Source organism: Mytilus trossulus, chromosome 11 (genome assembly GCF_036588685.1).
Source record: "Mytilus trossulus isolate FHL-02 chromosome 11, PNRI_Mtr1.1.1.hap1, whole genome shotgun sequence".
Classification (NCBI taxonomy): Eukaryota; Metazoa; Mollusca; class Bivalvia; order Mytilida; family Mytilidae; genus Mytilus; species Mytilus trossulus.
Window position 1 is genome coordinate 778,064 of NC_086383.1, and position 21,345 is coordinate 799,408.

General features: G+C 32.3%; 2 protein-coding genes across 2 annotated transcripts; one reads left to right on the forward strand and one right to left on the reverse strand.

The window, feature by feature from the left end:
- Positions 1–2,671: 2,671 nt before the first annotated feature.
- On the reverse strand, positions 2,672–8,181 carry LOC134690608 (astacin-like metalloendopeptidase). Its single transcript, XM_063550574.1, has 9 exons — positions 8,043–8,181; positions 7,415–7,484; positions 6,095–6,230; positions 5,762–5,946; positions 5,132–5,347; positions 4,423–4,458; positions 4,004–4,141; positions 3,323–3,567; positions 2,672–2,917 (listed from the first exon to the last, which is right to left on the reverse strand). Exons 1-9 carry the CDS (start codon positions 8,106–8,108, stop codon positions 2,828–2,830), a joined length of 1,182 nt encoding a protein of 393 aa, XP_063406644.1. The 5' UTR covers positions 8,109–8,181; the 3' UTR covers positions 2,672–2,827.
- Positions 8,182–13,518: 5,337 nt separating this feature from the next.
- On the forward strand, positions 13,519–19,282 carry LOC134690609 (nematocyst expressed protein 6-like). Its single transcript, XM_063550576.1, has 9 exons — positions 13,519–13,697; positions 14,466–14,532; positions 14,906–15,029; positions 15,245–15,423; positions 15,949–16,164; positions 16,444–16,473; positions 17,396–17,533; positions 18,281–18,525; positions 18,998–19,282. The coding sequence occupies exons 1-9, from the start codon at positions 13,650–13,652 to the stop codon at positions 19,085–19,087; spliced, it is 1,137 nt and encodes a 378-aa protein (XP_063406646.1). The 5' UTR covers positions 13,519–13,649; the 3' UTR covers positions 19,088–19,282.
- Positions 19,283–21,345: the final 2,063 nt, after the last annotated feature.

Sequence of the window (21,345 nt, forward strand, 5' to 3'; positions counted from 1 at the left end):
TTCATGTAGGTACCAATATTCACACTAACAATAAGTCAATGAAGTTTGTTACTTAAACTAAGTTCACAGAGTATGTTGAAATTTATTTAAATATTGTGAACAAAATATATATTTGGAAAATTAGGTAAAATAAATTATGTAAAGAATAAAGGTTTTGTTTTGTATTTTGTACTCAATTTATGAGTCAGAATATCAAGCAAGCTAGCCCATTAGCGAAAGCTCGCGAAGTCTGCATTAAAAAAAGTTAAGCGCTTCATTTTTTTACGTCTCATTCTTTATCTTACAAGTATCAAAGAGTAAATGTACATGTACATAGCGTGATAAAAAAAATATTTTGAAAGGTATTTCAACAACGTTTTGAAAAGGTTCTCGTCGACGATTTCAGAAATTTACCAGCATTAAATTGATATTTGCAACATTATGAAAACAAATCTAGTACATTTATAACGTAGAATAGGAAGTCATTATGTATTGGTATAACATTTTTTTAATTTTATTTTTTTAATTGTCATAGCTGAGAGATAATTATCCCATTTCATGTAATTCGTCACGTTTTCTGCTGGATTCGACGAAGAACGCATTCCGAATAGATTCATCGGATTTTAGTTTTGATATCTAGTTTGTACAAATATATTACCATATATTGTCGAAATTATTTGTCTATCGTCAAGTTTTTATTATTGTTATGTGTTCAGTCCTTTCAATTTTAATGTGTGCATGGTTGTTTGCAAACAGCATATCAAATATATGTAGTAAAGGCTGTACGGTGACCATTAGTGTGCACACCATTGTCCAATAGCCTCTGGTGGATATTATTTTTTTCATTATTTATTAACAGTTTCTATTCAATATTTTACATTGCGTTGCAAACTGTAGAGACACTAGTCTATAATTGGTGAGTATTGTTTGTTGCTCTCTCGTTATGTTTTGTTTTGTGTCGTTGTATTGCTGTATTAATGATGTCTTCCATAAGAATGTTTTATTTGATTCACTACTCGAAAACTTTACTATACAGTAGTTTAGCTGTGCACTGCATGTGCCCCAATATAACTCGTGTTAAAAGTAGGATATGTCTACAATATAATGCATAGGATACACAGAGTAAACTCTTATGCTGACGCTAGCAATCTTATTTGTTCTTACTGAAAGTCAAACAGCTTTGGTTAAAACTTCTTGTTTTGTTTAGTAGGAATTCTTTTGGAATGACATTATCAATACCATTATTATTTGTTACCTAATATTTAAAATTACAGTTGCATTGTACAAATGTAACACACTAATAAAAACCAATTAATAATTAATTCAAGCGCAATATGAGCGTTTTGAACTAGCGCGAGCCAATCATCAAGTTAAATAGACAAACATTCATAATTTTTGAATAAAAATCCTACTAAAGGGTTGAGTCTTAAGTGTGTTTATGTTACGAAATAACACTTTTCAATATTTCTACTCAGTATAAATTCAGCGTTGAATTATCGGAGTAAAACTATAAATGTATAGCTTGTTGTTCGGTTTGAGCTTAGGCGCTATGTTGTGGGCCGTACTACGCCCTTTAATTGGTACATTTTATATGTTGCGACTTGGTAGGAAAGTTGTCTCATTGACACTCATGCCACATCTTCTTATTTATGAGGTCTAGTATTGTACTCCATGCAACTCGTTCTAGTGAGAAACTGAGAGTTTATTTTGGTTCTTTATTTTTTGGAAATGTTTTTTTTAAATGCACAATTTCAATAGATACGTCTTTTAGTAAAGGACGATTTACAAATGTGACGAAATGGCTGTAACGATTCGAAATAGTTGGTTGATTCGTCGTGTTTTTCTGAAACGCAAATTTTGAAACTATTGTCCATGTGGTAAAGCGAAGTTTTTATTTTTGTTTGGGTACAAGAAGCCGGAGAGAACCATGGACATTCGACATGAAAACTTGCAATCCGAAGCATTTCGTATTGTAAGATTAAACTCGAATATAAACATGTATGTAACGTGCGGAATTTGAACTCACAACCACAGTAATGACAGACTAGTGATATCGTTGAACAAATGCCATCGATCCCAAGATCATGAGATATACATTTTAAAGTGTAATCTCGCAACTGTGGTAAATTTGTTGTAAACTCGTCTCTTCTACATTGGCCAAACACTATTAATTCTTCGCAATTTGTTTTTACACGTGTGTACATTTACGGACAACTGAAGTTAGACAACGAAATAAACAAAGAAACCATTTGTATTTATGTACGAATGAACTTCAAGAAAGAATACGAAACAAACAAACAAACCATGTGTGTATCAACAAAAACTGTCTTCACCAATAAACCATGATTGTATATGGAATATGTAAAAGAAGAGGAAAAAAAGGGGATATTCAAACTTATGTAATAATAAAAACAAGCAGAAAATGACATGACAAACTACTATCAAAAACTAAAAAAAACACAATAAAAACAATGACTGAGCAACACAAAACCCCTCAACAGCTAGCCGGATTTACTGTGTGTGTAAATATACCATTACTGAATAATAAGTAATGCTATTTTCCGCTCGTTGGTTAGATTGTTGTTGTTGTCTATTGACATATTCCCCGTTTTCATTCGCAATTTAAAAAAAGTTTTTTGTGTAAATATACTGGTATCGTATATAAAGTAAAAAATAAATAAAAATAAATAAGTAATATTTTTTATGTGTTTAATGTACAAAATGTTCATTCAATATACAGGCTGACAAGATAACAGGGTCTGTAACAATGTCAAATAGCACAAACAGAACCCAGAACGGTCCCACTGTCACTATCACTATTTTAAAAGTTTGTTTTTGTTGATAATGTTTAAACAATACATCTTCCTCTGTAATAATAAACATCATCTAGGGCAATATCTCCTAAATCGGATTGTCCCATAGCTGCTTCTAATACAACCTGAAAGATAGAAACAAAGAATATAATTTTGTTAAAAAAAAGAAAAACAAGAATTCGTATAAATGAGTATGGAACGTATTATAACTAGTTTGAATTTTGTTTTAGCGAGCATCAATTATATTGTAGGAAACGTGATCGTGAATGATGCATCGACTTCAGCGTATTCCCAAGAATTAATTGTTCAAATTTTAACATGTTTAAAGTCATCATGTGTTTTATAAATACATCGTAATAGTGTATGTGCCTTTCAGTTTAATTATACTCTTTTCGCATTATAATTTCCAATGTTTAATATTCAATTCGTCCGTTCAGTAACCACATGTTTCATGTTAAGGTTCGATAAGTTGGCTCACTTGGAAAAAAGCCTAATGACCAACTAAATTGATAACTGTTAATTAAACTCACCTGGAAATTTTGTCCTACTGTAAATTCATCATTAAATACGTTCCATTGGTTGGCTTGTTCACCCTCGAGGGCTTTAAATTCTTTTGTTACAGATCCAACTCTGATATTTACGGTGGCTCTATTAACGTCTTTTCCAGACATGTAATAATAAAATCTAAGACAATATGTTCCAGCAGCTAATTGTGGGCTGACTAATCTTGCTTTTTGGTTGTGGTGACCATGTGCTTCTGCTAATGCATAATAACCTGCAAAATACACGACGTTTATAATCTCCAAACTAAAACAAAACTTAGATAATCTCGAAACTAAGAAATTACTTCGAAAGCAAACCTCTTTAAAACAAAACACTATAAAACAAACAAACAAACGAACATACAATAAAGAAAACCAAACAAACAGTTTTCACATTTTTACGTCGCAGCCTTTTATGGCAGATTAAACGGTTTGGATTTATTTTCATTGTTGAAGGTCGTATAGTGATTTCTAAATGTTAAAGTTGTAAATATATTTGACATTTATGGCCTTTTCTATAAAAAAACGAAAAAGGGTAAGATAATACAGTGGAAAGCACCGATAATTTTTCCCAAACAGTACAACTTATCACTACAGAGATTTGACTGTACAGAAAATCTTTTCTAAACTTGGACTAAATACAAAACTTTTTTCTTGAAAGAACATTACCAATTCCGTTGCTGTAATCGAATGCTGGTCCTGTTCCATTTGATTTTGTTGGTCCATTGTTTCGGACAAAGTCAAAGTCATTCAAAGAATCTTGACTCCATTTGCATATATCGTTTTCAAAAGAACATTTGACGGCTCCTGCAAATACATAAATAAATCTGTTTTAAGGGCCAAAATTAAATTAATTTTGATAAAATACATGATTCGATAAACAAATTTCAGTTGACTACCCTTTACAAAAGTATCCAGTAAATTAAAAAGTCATGTACACTTTACGAAAGTATTAAGTCAATTCATAAATTCAAAGCGTAAATACGAAAGAATTAAGTTAATTCATAAATTCAAAGCGTAAATACGAAAGAATTAAGTTAATTCATAAATTTAAAGCGTAAATAACAAAAATAACGAAAATAACAAACCTGCCAAGAGATTCTGTCTATGGATCACATCTCCAACTGAAAATAAAAATAAAGCACAAATAAAATAATGAAGAAGGCAACAATAACATTACAGCGGATTCCATTGAGTTTGTAACCAAAGGTAATATATGTAGTTAGCTTGCTGGTTAGCTGAACCGTGAAGTCATTGCTAGCTTAGGTAAACTACACTACTTTAAGAATAGACTAGTTCAACAGAAAACCAGTCTATATGTCTGTTGGACTATACTACTTCGAAAGGAGGGTAGTATACCTGACCTAATAATGACTTCACGGTTCAGCTAAAAAGCAAGCTAATCAACTATATTACCTTTTGCTACACACTCAATGGAATCCGCTATAAGTTTATTACAGGAGTACACTATGCACTAACTGCAAATAGCATAATTATTAAAGTTGTAACTAATGACCTGCACCACTCGAACACAAAACAACTGCATGATATAAGCAGTATCTGTGGTACCAGTAAGTTCTTATTAATGATGACTGTTTGTTACTCAAGTAAACGTTCAGTCGCAAAAAGTGCATGCATGTTAACAGGACGAGAACACATTAAAATGATGAAATTTCAAAAAATATAAAATGTTCTTATAATACTTTAAGAGCATTGAATTGATAACGAGCTAAAGAAATAGCATAATTAAATTAAAAAACAAACCAATGAAGACTAAATATAAATAATAAAACAAACCTCTTCCGCATCCGTATCCGGCTCTGACATTTTCAATATCGAAATCACTGAGGGAAACTGACCATGGGAAAACTTCTCCCTCGTATTTGGCTTGCATAGTTGGTCTGGATGGGTCCTTAGCGTAGGCGAATGGGTAGAAAAATGTGACTGAGTTGTAATCGAAGGGGGATTTAAAAAATGTGGTATCGTTAACTTTGGCAAAGAATGTCTGGAAAGCTAGAATTAAAAAAGAAATGCATAATGTTACAAAACTAATTTCCATGTTTAAAGTAAGAAATGCATGCTATTACAAACATATTGAATTGCTATGTTAAAGTAAATGAAAAACATCATATTACACAACCAAAAACGATTGTTTCGAGTTGTAAATAAATTCATGTTCAATCAGGAAACAAACTTTTTTAACAAACAAACAAGAGAACAAAAAGGTTAAACAAGGCTACAACCCTGTCATACGCAAACTTTCATTTTTCTCATGATTGATACCAATAGTTCCCATAGTTCTACAGATATTAGAAGATGCGAAACGAGTGCCAATGAGACAACTTTCCATCTAAGTCACAATACTTATAAAAAGAAGATGTGGTATGACCTTCAATAATGAACAAAACCCATACTTATTATGCTTACCAGTTGGGATGTTGTCATAGTTGACCTGTACGAAGTTATCTCTGTCTGGGCGTCTGAATGCATTATAAGATCCCATGGTGTACATCAACAACTGCATGATATCGGCCTTGGCCATGCTGTCTGTTACCTTGACAACCTGCCTACCGCCGATACGTCCAGGCTTTGCCACTCTGCCGAAGCTGTCCCTGAAAAGGAAAAGGCACGTTTTGTGAATAAATAAAATAAAAATAAATAAAAATAAATGAAATAACTGTCCACCAGAGACCAATTGACAAACATGTTCATCTTTATGTGTTGTATCATTGATCAATTAAAACAAGTCATTATACTTACTGAGATTCTGTTGAGAATTCGACGAAGTCAACTTCATTTTTACGTGGGATGTATGTAATGCACTCCCGTCCGCCGCTGTATGTGTCGAATTGGATTTCCTGGATGGAAGCCAAAACTCTTTCCCTTGTGAAGCCATCTAAAATAAACAGATACCAATTGTCTATTAGTATAATGCTCTGATTGACATAAGATTATACAAAAGAGGGAAAAGGTGTATTGTAGCACAATATCCCCATATGCAATGAAAACGAAAAGAAATGGAACAACGCATGAACTGCTGTTCAGCGTCTTACAGTAACAAGGAAGCTTTTTAAAATTAACAAGTTCAATATTAAAAAGAAGATGTGGTATGATTGTTAATGAGACAGCTATCCACGAAAGACCAAAACGACACAGACATTGACACTTTTAGGTTACCATACGGCATTCAACAATGAGCAAAACCCATACCGCATAGTCAGCTATAAATGGCCCCGATAAGAGAAGGTAAAACAATTCAAACGAGAAAACAAACGGCCTTATTTATGTAAAAAAAATGAACGAAAAACAAATATGCAACACATAAACAAACGACAACCACTGAATTAATAGGCTCTTGACTTGGGACAGGCACACACATAAAGAATGTGGCGGGGTTAAACATGTTAGTCAAGTATATTTGCTACGTGCAGAAGTCGATATCGTTTAAACTGTATTGAGGAATATAATTGCAGGATTATATCAACAAATGTGTATTTGGTAAACAGGATTGGATGAACAATTAATTTCTAAAATGCATCACATAGAATACATGTAGCATAATAACATAAAGCCTCCTACCACATTGCAGTATGATTTGAAGTTCATAATAAATCGCAATCTAAGTTTAAATGGTTATTAAAGTTTACATGGCTATTGCATGGATATATAGGAAAAAAAGAATTCGGTTAACGTAAAGCAGATGAGTGATGAATCTAAAAATGCATAAAACACTATTGCATACTAACACGTTACATGGATCTTGATACAAAAATTTGTTCAGCTCTAATTAAAAGTTCCTAATAGAAAGAAAAAAAATGGGACGGACGGACGGACGTCTGCTCTAACAACTTAGCATTTCAAACTTGAATTACAAATTTTCTTAGCTTTTGAAAAGCCCTTTGTTTAGTTATGTCTGCTCATACATTAATCTTCCTTATCTGCTTCAGGACACAATTTTTAACTCGGATGCATACATTCAGCGGTAATTGAACATTCTACATGTATGAAATGTGAAATTCATGTTATTAAGTTTTATGTCATATGACAAGTATAGTTACTCAATAATAAAATCCTACTTACTGACAGAGTTTGTGAAAGTGATTGGAATTCTTCCGAATGGCCAGAGCTCTACATTGTCACCACTGCGACCCTAAATAGAAAGAAATTTTCTAATCAAGTTTCGAATTATTACATATTGTCTTAAGGACCCAGCTGAAGCCCGCCTCCGGATGGGGGATTTTCCAGCAGTGTTATATTTCCACGGGTCTACTATGGCTGTTCTCTGCTCTATGGTCGGTTTGTTGTCTCTTTGACATATCCCAATTTCCATTCTAAATTGTATTCCTTTTTATGCATGACAATACAGTAAATTGGGGGGTTTTCCACGCATTACCGAAATGCATTCATGTTTCAGCATTTTCTGCTATAATTTAACAAATATGCACCATATCTAAAACTTAATAACTCAATCTAAAAAAGATATTTCTGTAGAAGTTTAACAATTTAATTTATTCCAATAAATTTAACATGCACTTGATACATATAATAATCTAATATGAAAAATAAAAGTATTGATAATGATGCTTTTGCAAATTAATGTACCTCATTTTATTTTTTTGTTTTTATATATCTTCACCTATTTTATGCACATAAATAAAAGAAGAAAAAAATCTTAAATAGCAAAAATAAAAATAAAAAACCTGCTTACCTGGGGTGCACAGAAGACACACTGTAAAAGAACTGCAAGAGAAGCGGCAAGCCTGAGACTAATCATTTTGGCAAATGGCTCAGTTGTAAAGTAATCGCATGGTTTTAAAGGTCTAATCACGTGGTCTTATTTTAGTTGAAGTAAGATTTGACAATTTATCAAACAAGAGTTCTTATCAAGGTCCGACCCATTTATCTCGTCAAAACTTTCTGGCACAACCCACCGTGTTTACCTTTGTTAGAAACATTTTAGTACAAGATTTGAACTTCTTACCTATTTTTTTTAACTATGTTTTGCACCAAATTTTAAAAATACAGTTTCATTTAAATGCTAAATGATAGTTATTAAAAATACATCACAACTCGAGTCGCTATAAATTTAAGCATAATTGCAATGTACATAATGAAAAATAAAACTAGTGAGCACATTATTCTTCTTTTATGTACAGTTATCAAATGTTTACAAATATGTAGAAAAAAGGGGGGTACACAGTTTTTAAGTTATGTATGCTTTTTCCGAATGTGCTTTCTATTGCAAAACCAGGTTGTTAGTTATTGTTTTGTGCACCCGTTGAATACAGTGATCGATTTTTTTAAAGCGTCCAAGTCAATTTGTATCGTTGCTCAACATATTTATTCGTTCTTCTCTCACAGATTTACATAAATCAAAGTAACTTTTGTTTGTTTATTAGTAAAATACGGGATAAAGTTAGTTACTACATGAAGTTTTAGAATAAGTAAAAAATCTTCTGACTATAAGTAGGAAACTTTAAATATTGACGATATTTTTTTAAACGTATACCTCTTAATCGGGAGTGCATGTTGTGTATTTAAGAAGAAATGTAATTTTGACCCATATTGTTGTTCAATATCTTTATTTTTTACTGTATTACTACTTGTCCATGATAGGAAATGGATATTTAAACATACAGTTTTTTTTTATTTTAAATATGCTAAAACCAAAACCAAAATTCTTTATGATAAGTTTTGAAGCACGCCTCTGGGTGCAGAATTTTCTCGCTGTTTTTATGACCCGTTGATGAAATTCGGCTGTTTTCTGGTCTTTGGTTGGGTTGTTGTCTCTTTGACAAATTCATCACTTCCATTTTCAAATTTATTAAAGGAAAGAATTGATATTAGCGATGTTTTCTAAGAACTTATACTTCTTATTCTGTTACCTATATAGTGCATAAAGAAACGTGTTAAATAGACCATAATTAGATAAAACATTGCACTGTGTTCATTGATAGAACATGTATATAAAATATAAAGCACCAAAAAGAATAAGAATGTTAAATAGACCATAGTTCAGTAGTATATCAAAACTGTTACTGTATTAGTTCTTGATCAATGAAATTTGTAAACCGTTAAAACAAAACTCAAAAGATTTTCATTTTTTTTTACTAAAAGTACGCATTCACTCTTTGGTGTCGGCTGTGCGACATAGTACCTCATTCACGCCAATTTTAATCAATTAATTTGCAAGTTGTTAGTAACACAAACATTACGTTAATAATTTAAGTTCTGGGGGATACACATTTCTTACACATACTCAGCAATCCTAATTCTAACCTAGCGACACTGGTATGAGCTCGGGACAGGGGATACACATTGTAGTATTATCAGCAAATGTTACATAATTGTAATGGTCATTTGGTAAATAACTGATTTAAAATAAACAAATGTTTGTGAAAATTGATCGAATTGTTTGATTTGTGCCAATAAGGAATTTTTAATTTGTTATTATCATATCGAATGCTTAACCTTATTAATTTTTGTCCGGGTTAAAGAAAACAGTCTTCTAGGGACAAAGTAACGGAAATAGAGGATGATTTCTATTGAAAACCCTTTGTACATACAAAACTGCAGTTCGAAGAATAAACACCAGTGCAAAATCGTACAATTCCTTTCGTATCAAACGATACTAAAGCATTTTTGCGGACTGTTTTTTTTACTGTGACAGACAATATACGAAACATGCATTTTTCTTAGTTTTCAATGCTAAGATTTGTAAATTCACCTTTTCTGTTGTTGCAAAAGTTATTATTTAAATAACCGAATTAAATGTAAACAACCATTGCATGATATCTTTACTCGTTTAGGAGTGTAATATAATAAATAATGATACATGTAGAAATAAACAACTTTTGCTATCTCTGACTGTACTTACTATCAAACAAACACAATTAATACGTGTAATGTTAAATTTCGAATGTTTTTTGTTGACTTAATTACGTAAAAGTACATTGCACTCATTTTTTATTATTAATGTTGCAAATAATTTAGGGGATTTTTTAACTTAATTCTACAAGAGTATCTCAGCACTTGTTTATGTGACGCCATCTTTAACAAAGTTTAAATAAACAATTTCTATACTAAGGATTTGTATTAGGGTACAAAGAATCATATCACTTGATACTGTTTCAAGAGCTATATGAGTCATACAAATGACTAGTATTCTATGGATACTTTTGAACTTGGATAAAAACCGCAAACGAGTAGTACACAAACATAGTAACCGAGTTTAAAAGCGGGATTCTGCGCAGTTGGACTCTGCATGTTTTGTTCCATGATGATATCTTGACAACATTGTGTGTTATCAAGTACAATTGCCATTGTGACGTTTCTTGCGGTTTGTTGTTATGTCCGAGGTTCATAATTTCAGTTTAGTTCACCAAGTACTGATAGTAAATAGTAAAAGGAGTTCAAATCAGGATACTATTATAATGTTTGTTTGTAAACAAAGGACGATATACTTGGACACATTTAACAGTAATAGTACTATTACTTATCCCAGTTTTTGCATTCTTGTTTTGGTTTGGTCATAAATAAATATTTGAGCAGAAAGACAACTGTGTAAAAAATGAATGAACAAATACCAACAGGGTAGGCAAAAATCCTTAGTCGAAAATCACAACAAATGAAACTACAATACAAATTAAAGCTTGAATGGAATCGAGGAATAACAGTCCACAAAACACTACACAGAAGTGAAGCTTGAAAGGCATGAACCCCCACCAAAAATTGGGACTAAACTCATCTGTTTCGGAAGGGGATAGTAAAAACATCGTAATCACATTCTGCTTGACACTCTGGGTGAAATTGCTGTACGATACTATCACATAGTGCCAACGTACAAAGAGACTTATTATATAAGTATTAATTACAAATTAAAATGAAATATATAGCCCCCAATGTATATTTAATCGGTTTTATGTTGTACTGTTATACCACTGTCCCAGGTTAGGGGAGGGTTGGGATACGGCTAACATGTTTAACCCCGACACATTATTTATGAAAGTGCCTGTCCCAAGTCAGGAGCCGGTAATTCAGTGGTTGTCGTTTGTTTTTGTGTTACATATTTGTTCTTCGTTATTTTTTTATGCAAATAAGGCCGTTAGTTTTCTCGTTTGAAATGTTTTACATTGTCATATCGGGGCCTTTTATAGCTGACTATGCGGTATGGGCGTTGCTCATTGTTGAAGGCCGTACGGTGACCTATAGTTATTAATGTCTGTGTCATTTTGGTCTGTTGTGGACAGTTGTCTCATTGGCAATCATACCACATCTTTTTTTTTACAATGACAAATGTCAGTTAAATATAGGAACATAAAAGAACGCCCTATATTTCCCAATATCAGTTGCTTGTCTGGCTCAACATTTACTTAGATCGGTCTTGACGACATTAACCATTAACTATTAAGGTTAAAAATGGGCGGTTAAATTTTCCTTTTTCTGTATCCATGCAAAGGAATATTATAAGGGTATAACAATATATTAATTATAGGCGTTATTGTTAGATTTGAAATATTATTTGATAATTAATGGCTCACGTATTTTAAATCTCTGCAAGTCAGCAACTTTAGGTATTTCACAATTTACGATATTTAAGTGGCACGTCATTAATTCAAATGACATAATCTTAAATAAAGGACACTTGAAACAACAGAAAACTGCATAAATCATGAACTATTAATTCGCAAATTATATTAGTTTGAAACACAAAGGCTAGGGGAAATGTTAGGTTATTGCCTTTGACTTGCTGCACGTTTCATTGTGACTTAGAACAGAGACACAATGTACATGTAGTTGTCATTGCATTCGATGTTTTACATGTATTTCGAATCTTTGTCATACGTCTTTGGAACAGAACACAATATATACACATGTAAAGACAATAACATTTGAATTTAATAAAATTTGTAATTTATCTACATAATTGAAAATATTTTATTAACATGTACTATAGTTCTATACACGTTTCATGTGCACGGAAATAAAACGTCCACATATATCTAAAGACAAGAAACTATTGCCAACGTTTGAAACCAATGTGTTACATGCAGTGACATTCGAAAACCATGAGTTTAACTTATACTTGATTCGTCTGCGTATCACGTACATGAGAAACCAATGCGTATAACTAAAATTGCATGTCCCTGCGTATTAAATATATTTAAAACCATGCATCACTGACGTCAGAAAAACCTGCATATCACCGAAATTAGAAACCTATCCGTATCACTGAAATAATAAACACATGCGCATAACTGAAATTAGAAGCCAGTGCGTATTACTGACATAAGGAACTCATGCGTATCAATGAAATTAGAAGCACACGCGTGCCACTGATGCTATAGGCCAATGCGTATTGCTGAAATCAGAAAGACATAGACATCATTAAAATCAGTAACCTAGTGGTATCATTGACATTAGAAAACCATGCGTATCATTGAATTTAGAAACCCATGCGTAACACTGGTGGTACATGTATAAGATGTATGCCTAATATTACTACTGAAGCGATTTCTCTCGTTAGTGCAGTATTTTAATGCGAGAAGTGCCAGAGATCATTTTGCGCCTGTGTTATAGCTTTTTATGAAGAAACAATTGTGACTTTGAAAAGGAGAACAGTAGTTAAAAGGCTACTTTTTTGCTTATAGTGTTATCTCAGGTACATTGTAAATATATGGGGCTACACTTTTCCCTCGGCAATAAACAGCTTTGAATACAAAAAAAATAAAAAAAATAAACATGATCTTTAATTAGTGTATTTGAATGAAAGTTAGTGAAAATGTCGGGTGATGTTTGCATAGCAGGAGAGTCGTACCACGTTAACGCACCCGGTCCCACCTCGTTTAGAGATCATTCGAAAACCTTCATTGTTTGTTTTTTTCAAATCCAGATTTTTATTTGTCTAGATGATTTTAAAAGATGTGAATATCAGTACACCCAAATTATTCATCTTATTAACCACTGTTAGTTTATCGACATTTTACAATACATGTATAAATCTAGTTTCATATTAAAGGTTCCATATTTGTGAGAAGAATTGCTATACAAGAGATACTAAGCACTGTCTTGACCTAACAACATGCAATTTGATTGACGTCTCATAAGGGACGACCCAAATTTAATTTCACGTTTAATTTCAATGTTGTACGGCCTAACCGGCCGCCTCTCAGGTCAGACCAGATAAGAAATTTCACAAGATAAATAGTTTAAAATTTAAATTATCTTACAAGTAGATTGAATTTTTAGAGTTACAAACCACGTGGTGTTCCAAATAAAATCTCAGGGGGACTCTTGATCTGAGCCATTTGCCAAAATGAATTCGATCGTATTCCTCGCTGCCTTGGCTGTTGTTTTTGTACAGGTAAGCCGGTATTATAGTTTAAGATATTTGTATAGTTTAGTTTTGTAATGCATTTACTGTAGCAATGCATTAACAATACATTTAACAGTTATAAGCATTTGAAAGAATAATAACTAAAACATTTTTTTTTCTTAAAAAAATGCATTATTATAACTTTAAAAATTAAGTTACGTTTTAAAAAAAAAAAAAATAATAATAATTTTATAATGTAAGCAATTGCATGAAAATATTACATTTTTATATACCTTTTAACAATTTGCATATCACTCGTTTTACTATAAAGTTATAAACTCAAATAGTTGATCGATGTATAAAGAGACAACTTAATTGGTCAATATCTCCTGATAGCTTTGTATTCTATGACAACTGCATTCACATTCGAGCGTTTTATATTCTTAATATACTAGTACTTATCTGAAAACACTTGTAATAAATTAAAGAAATAAATGTATTCAACAAAAATATCAATTTTCTAGAAAATGAAAAAAAATGAGTTACCGTGCAGGTTCAAAATATGTATAATAAGTTTCGTACGGCTTGTAACAGTACACGTGGATTAAACACTGTGCGTTGTTGCTAGAGTTGTAAAAATGGGTAAAATGCCATCTAACTTTACAATAAGTATTCAACAACGCATGTATAACAGAACCTAACTATTGTATTCATTGGTAATTTGTTCTCGTTCTGAATATGACTGAAATATTTGCCACTGGATGTAAGTAACCAACAATCATCAACTTAATTTTATTTTTTATTTGTTTATTGTAGAGGTCAGAATGTGCTATCAAAACATGGCCTAATGGAGTTGTTCCAGTCGCCTTTGATGATAGCGTCGGTAAATATATATTTTTATTCTGTATATTATCATATTCATGCTTTTATCATATTCTCACTGAAATGGTAGAAACCTATCTTGATAAACATTGTTTTTGAAAGCATTTAAGTTGTCCTGGTTTTATGAAAAAAAACCTTTTTAAGCAGTCGTGCGTTTGTTGTACTTAGTTATAATGATGCATCTGAGATAGAAACCATTTCAATTCAAGGAGTCTGCCGAATAAAAAAACATCTCAAATGTTCACAAATGATAACTGCAATTAATAAACTGTAGTTGGTAATTTATGCGGCATTTGGTCTTTTGTGGAGAGACTCATCAGCATTTGCAATCATACCACATTTTTTTATTTTTTACAAATATTTCTGCATTTTAGATGGCTTCGCCAAGGAAAAGCTATTGGCATCAATGAACGAAATCCAGATCAGCACAGACAACTGCATCCAGTTCGTTCCACGGGAAGCCGAGACCGACTATGTTGAATTTTCAACAGTTAACGGGTTAGTATTTTCACTTGTGACTATTGGATATAACCCATACGCAACTAAAAATGGCTATAATGTTAATTAAGATTAAAGGTTAAAAAACGTTTTTTCTAAAGCCATTACAAAATAATGCGCACGTCAAACACTATTATGCAGGGAGAACATTATTTTACCTTAACAATGTTTAATGTTTGCTTCTATAGCTTAATATGTTGTATTTATTTTTACAGTCTGACTGAAATCCCAGTCCCCGGTGTAAACAATGGAAAACAGTTTGTTAAAATTGCAGACAATCTGGAAAAAGCCGATATGATGCAACTCTTAGTTTACAGCTTAGGAATGTACAATACATTCAGACGACCAGACAGAGACAGCTTTGTCAATGTGATGTACGACAACATTAAGGACGGTAGGTCTACTCGATTTACTTATCTTTTTCAAATGAACTAACGATTATTAAGATCTGCATCTGAAATATTAGCAAGCTGATTGAAACTTGACTGATCATATTCAAAAGAAGATGTGGTATGATTACCAATGAGACCAAATACCATAGAAATTAACTAACAACTAAAGTCGCCGTACGGCCTTTAACATTGAGCAAAGTCCATACCGCGTAGTCAGCTATAAAAGGCCCTTTGTAATGCATAGTATTTCATGGATTATATATTACCATCGTTTTAAACTATACTTTTTAATTAAAGTAAATATAGATAAATTTATGATCATGCATGAAGTTTACTTGCAAAGTAAATAAGAAAGTAGAGATACATGTACATTTATCATGCTCCTATACAAATATTTTGCCGTTAAATGCTTACGATTTTTTTCTCAGAGTTTTGAAATTATCGGTTTTATCAGCATAAATGGTGTACTGTTTATAATAAAAATATGAACATGCATATACTCATCAAACTCAATTTTGTCATTTCAGAATATCAACAATATTTCGCTATTTCCAACGACACAACATTCGTCCAGTCACGATTCGACTTCGACTCCATCACCTTCTTTTACCCATACGCATACGCTAAGGATGCATCAAAACCAACCTTGACCGCCAAATATGAAGGTGAAGCTATCCCATGGAAGGTATCCCTCTCAATCAGTGACGTACACAACCTAAAACGAGGCTACGGATGTGGTGGAGGTAAGAGAACGATGACGTTTTACCCATTTACCACATAAGAATAAAGTAATACAATTAGTAAAGTTTAACACGATTTAAGAAAACCTTCAGGACTGTTTTTTTCTATTTTGTTTGCTTGTTGCCTTATTGAAATACTTGTAGATGTAGAATTACAGACAGAAACATTTTGGAAAACAACAAATTAACGTCTCTTGAATTCATAAAATTTTGAGTCATGATTTTTATAAAAAAAAATACAAAAATACTGAATATTAAATCTATTATTCTTGAATATTTCAGAGACAAATAACAGAATGGATCTCCTTAAAGGTAAGAATGTATAAAGTTCAGGAATACAATGAGTTTTTGCGAAATTGTAATATTCTACAAAGACAAATCTCGTTTAACAAAATAATTTAAGAGAGCTAATACATAATACATGTATATGTCGAACACATAATACATGTACATGTCGAACACATAATACATGTACATGTCGAGTTAAAAGACAATCATTTCAAAAATGATTTTAAATGTGCAATGATTTGGTCACAGTAACATTTAGTGTTACGAGATAAATTAAAAGCCACTGGACGAGTCAATGAACCGGCATTGAAACAGGGAAAATAGACATACATGAATACGAAACTCAGTCAGTGAAAGATCCTCAAACTACAAACACATTCTTTAGTTACAATATATATATATAGCTTCACATACAGCTTAAGGTGGTACCCAATACCTTCACTAAAATTAATTTGACTCGTTTGATTTTTATAAAATTTTGGCAAAGTATTTACTCTTACTTTAAATTTGAACCAACCAACTTATCAGAAAAATTACACTGGTTATATAGCAGTTTGACAAACACTAATTTTGATCATTGAGAAGCTTAATATTCTCTTAACAATGAAACTTAATTAAAACGTTTAGCTGATTTTACAGAGTTATCTCCCTGTAGTGTTAGGTACCACCTTAAGGGTTAATAATATTATCCTGCAATCAAGAAAACTATCATAAAAGAAATTTCAAGTGAATAAATATTAAATAACATTACCGTAACTTTATTTGAAAGCATATCAGACCGGCATATTTTTTCAAACTATTTGACAAGCTTACTTTAATTCAAACTAGTTGACAAGCTTACTTTAATTCAAACTAGTTGACAAGCTTACTTTAATCCTTCTTTTAACATCTTACGAAGCCAATCTAGATTTGTTTAAGACAATAATCTGTAATCTTATATATTCAGGACTTAGTCACTGCAACTTTGAGGATGACCTCTGCACCTACCAGAATGACCCAACAGCAGACTTTGAATTCCAGAGAAGGAGAGGACCAACACCAACAACTATGACCGGTCCAAACTCAGATTATAGCAGTGGAATTGGTAAGGCAATGTACAGTAAATTAAGGGACGACATCAAAAGATTGATGTAGGATCAAAAACTTAAATCAAATGGTTTGGGGGTGGGTTAAAATTCAACAAGTTTTGTGTATCTAAAATAAATCTTTACATATATCCTTATTGGTAAATTAATTTTTAAAGGTAAGAGGGGGTGGGGGTCAGTGAAACAACTATGTGAATTAAGTTTTTTTTTATCCTACATTGAACTTTTGATTTCATGAAAACAGTAAGAATAACAAAACATGTTAAAACAGTATCTTATTCGGTCTTTGATTAAATGTTTTATTTTCAAACAGATGAGCGGGAGGGGGTCTATCATCCAGAGGCAGGGGTCTATCATCCTGAGGGAGGGGGTCTATCATCCAGATAAACTTCCTTATCGGAGGTGTAATTTAGTAGACAAATCCTGTATGAATTTGGAACTTAAGTTCGATTTTTTAAGAAGAGAAAATAACGGTCTTTCTGTACGTTAACGAACCTTAATTCCCGTTTAAGGTACCTGAATGTAGTCAGTTGTAACATAAAAGTCTGCTCTCATTCACGAGACCCTCATTTTTTTATTTGTAATTCGATTTTCTTGCCTTCGAATAAATCGAGATCAAACCTTTATAATTTTATCATTTTCCGTCCTAAAGATATGCGACATATTTGTGACTGGACGTTTAGCAAACACAATCAACAATCCAATCAGTTCTGATATCACTCTAATGGTTTTATTTCTATTTATAGGATACTATCTGTTAGCTGAAGCAAGAACTAATAATATGGAAAATGCCCGATTACTGAGCCAAACAATTGCTGCAGGCGAATACTGTGTACGATTTTATTACCATATGTTTGGTGATAATGTACGTAAACTTAGAATAATGGCCCGTAACAATGGAAACGATGTTTTGTTAGAAGAAATGGAAGGCAACCAAGGAAACGAATGGCACAGATACACAAAAGCTTTCACATTTACTCAACCAACAGTAGTAAGTATTGTTTAGTTTACATGTGTGTAATTGTACATCAGGTAAACAAACGGATTAGACTGATGTTTAATTTTTTACAACTTAAAAATTTTAAAAAAGAAGATGTGGTATGATTGCCAATGAGACAACTCTCCATAATATACCAAAATAACACAGAAATTAATAATTATTGGTCACCGTTCGGCTTCAACAATGAACAAAGACTCGTACTTTTCTCCGGAATGTTTTCATATTATTTAGCACAATGTGTCACTTGGTTGAATTTTCCTCGCAGTACAGTAAGTTTGTGATTTAACTTTTTTTTATGAAACTATAGGTAACCGTGCCGCATTCAACAATGAGCAAAACACATACCACATAAAACGTCAACATCATAGCGATGTTTTAAAGGAGAGAACAAACTTTTACACATAGAATTTTATTTCAACGAATGATATAAACAAAATAATGCATATTCCTGTTTATTTTTCAGTTGGTTCTCGAAGCTATTGTTGGCCGATCAGACACCGGTGATATAGCTATTGATGATATTTATATATACAACGGAAAATGTATTGTATAAACAGTTGTCGTTATTTGTGTACATAGATGTCGCTTTCATCAGTAACTTCCTGTTAGTTCCAAATTCATGATCAACAGACTGGATAAAATACACTAACATTGTATGATGTGTGTACATTTGTACAGTTTGCGAGGGAATAATCTGTTATTATAAATGTACGATTAGTTTTTACATTAAAACGTTGTGTATTTTGTAGTTTTATTTTATGTTTTCAAGTTTTTTAGCTCACCTGGCCCAAAGGGTAAAGTGAGCTTTTCTCATCACTTGGCGTCCGTCGTCTGTCGTCGTCCTGCGTTAACTGTTACAAAAATCTTCTCCTCTGAAACTACTGGGCCAAATTTAACCAAACTTGGCCACAATCATCAATGGGGTATCTAGTTTAAACAAATGTGTCCGGTGACCCGGCCAACCAACCAAGATGGCCGCCATGGCTAAAAATAGAACATAGGGGTAAAATGCAGTTTTTGGCTAATAACTCAAAAAACAAAGCATTAAGAGCAAATTTGACATGGGGGCAAAATTGTTTATAAGGTCAAGATCTATCTGCCCTGAAATTTTCAGATGAATCCGACATTCCGTAGTTAGTTTGCTGCTCCTGAATTGGTAATTTTAAGGACATTTGGCTGTTTTATGTTATTATCTTGAATATTATTATAGATAGAGATAAACTGTAAACAGCAATAATGTTCAGCAAAGTCAGATTAAAAACGTCTACATGACCAAAATGGTCAGTTGACCACTTTAAGAGTTACATGCAGACCTTCTAAAATTCAAACTGACCACACGCACGATACACGCACGGTGAATGCACGATACACGCACGGTACACGCACGATACACGATACACGCACGATGAGCGTTGAGCGTTACACGAAGGATTAACGCAAAATGAATGATGAATGATGAACGCACGATACACGCACGATGCACGATGAATGATAAATACACGATACACGCACGATACACGCACGATACACGCACGCACGATACACGCACTTTGAATGATTCATTGAGGAATGAATAACGAACGCTTTTTACACGATTCTCAAAGCTATGATATTTAGAATAGTATTTAAAATTGATATGCATTATAATTAAAGGCAATACTTGTGGCTGTTTTGCCGATACCAGGATAATAGATAATATTCTATTTTGCCAGCTCAGATTCAAATAACTAAATTAAAGTCGGCTATTTTATAGGCACCAGAAATATTTCTGAACTTAGACAGAAGCTCCTAACAATCAAAATATAGTGTCTTGATTAAAGTTCAGCCATAGAGTTCAAGTTTACGGCAAACGAAGGCGAGACATTGTGTTCCGCGAAACCCTAAACTAATTTTATTTCATACAGTTAAAAATCTAAATTTTATTTTTATGCATACAATGTCCGACGCATTATGTCTATAGACATTGACTGGTTCTAGAAATTATTTCAACTACATGTTTTATATAATTGATTTCAATAAATGAATGATCTATGTATTTTTATGTTATATAATTTTTCACTTTGACGGTTTATACGTATATATAAAAAAAATAGTAAGCTGTTTTCGTATTCACTACAAGCATAGCAGAAATTATTTGATTCTTTTATGTTAACATGCACTGCAAGTTTTTGTAGTTCTGTACATATATACTTATCAACAGGCCATGTATCAGGTTAATTTCACCAATAAATGAGTAGTTGAAGATTATTTAAAACGTGTCGGTTTTTCCTTGATATTGCCGAAAATCAGTGATCCGACTGGCACGAGCGAAGTTGACGAAACAACTGATTAAACAATCATAATCTCTTTTTTGTTATGTAAGTTACAATGTTCCTTATATTATCCATTGTTTTCAGAATCGTAAATGTTAATTTAGAGCAAAAGATATTTTTTTGTCCGAAAATTTTATTCGTACAAATTAATTAGAACTAGCTAAGAAAATGACATTTACCAAATAAATAGAAAATTTAAACATTTGTTATACCAAATACTACATTATATACTTCTGAAACGACTTTTCGTCCTGAATATGCATGAAACTTTTGCCACTGGACGTTTAAACAACCACTGAATAATCAATTAATCAAATGTTTCTCTCAGTAAAATGAATTAAACAATATAACTGACACAATTGGTGTCTGTGGTTTGTTTGTACAGTAAACTTATTGAATTTGTATTTATTCCATATACAATTTCAAGTATGTAAGAAAATTCATACATATTTCCAAACATCCTAACACTTCGAATTTCTAGGTGGTGAAATTCTCGGGG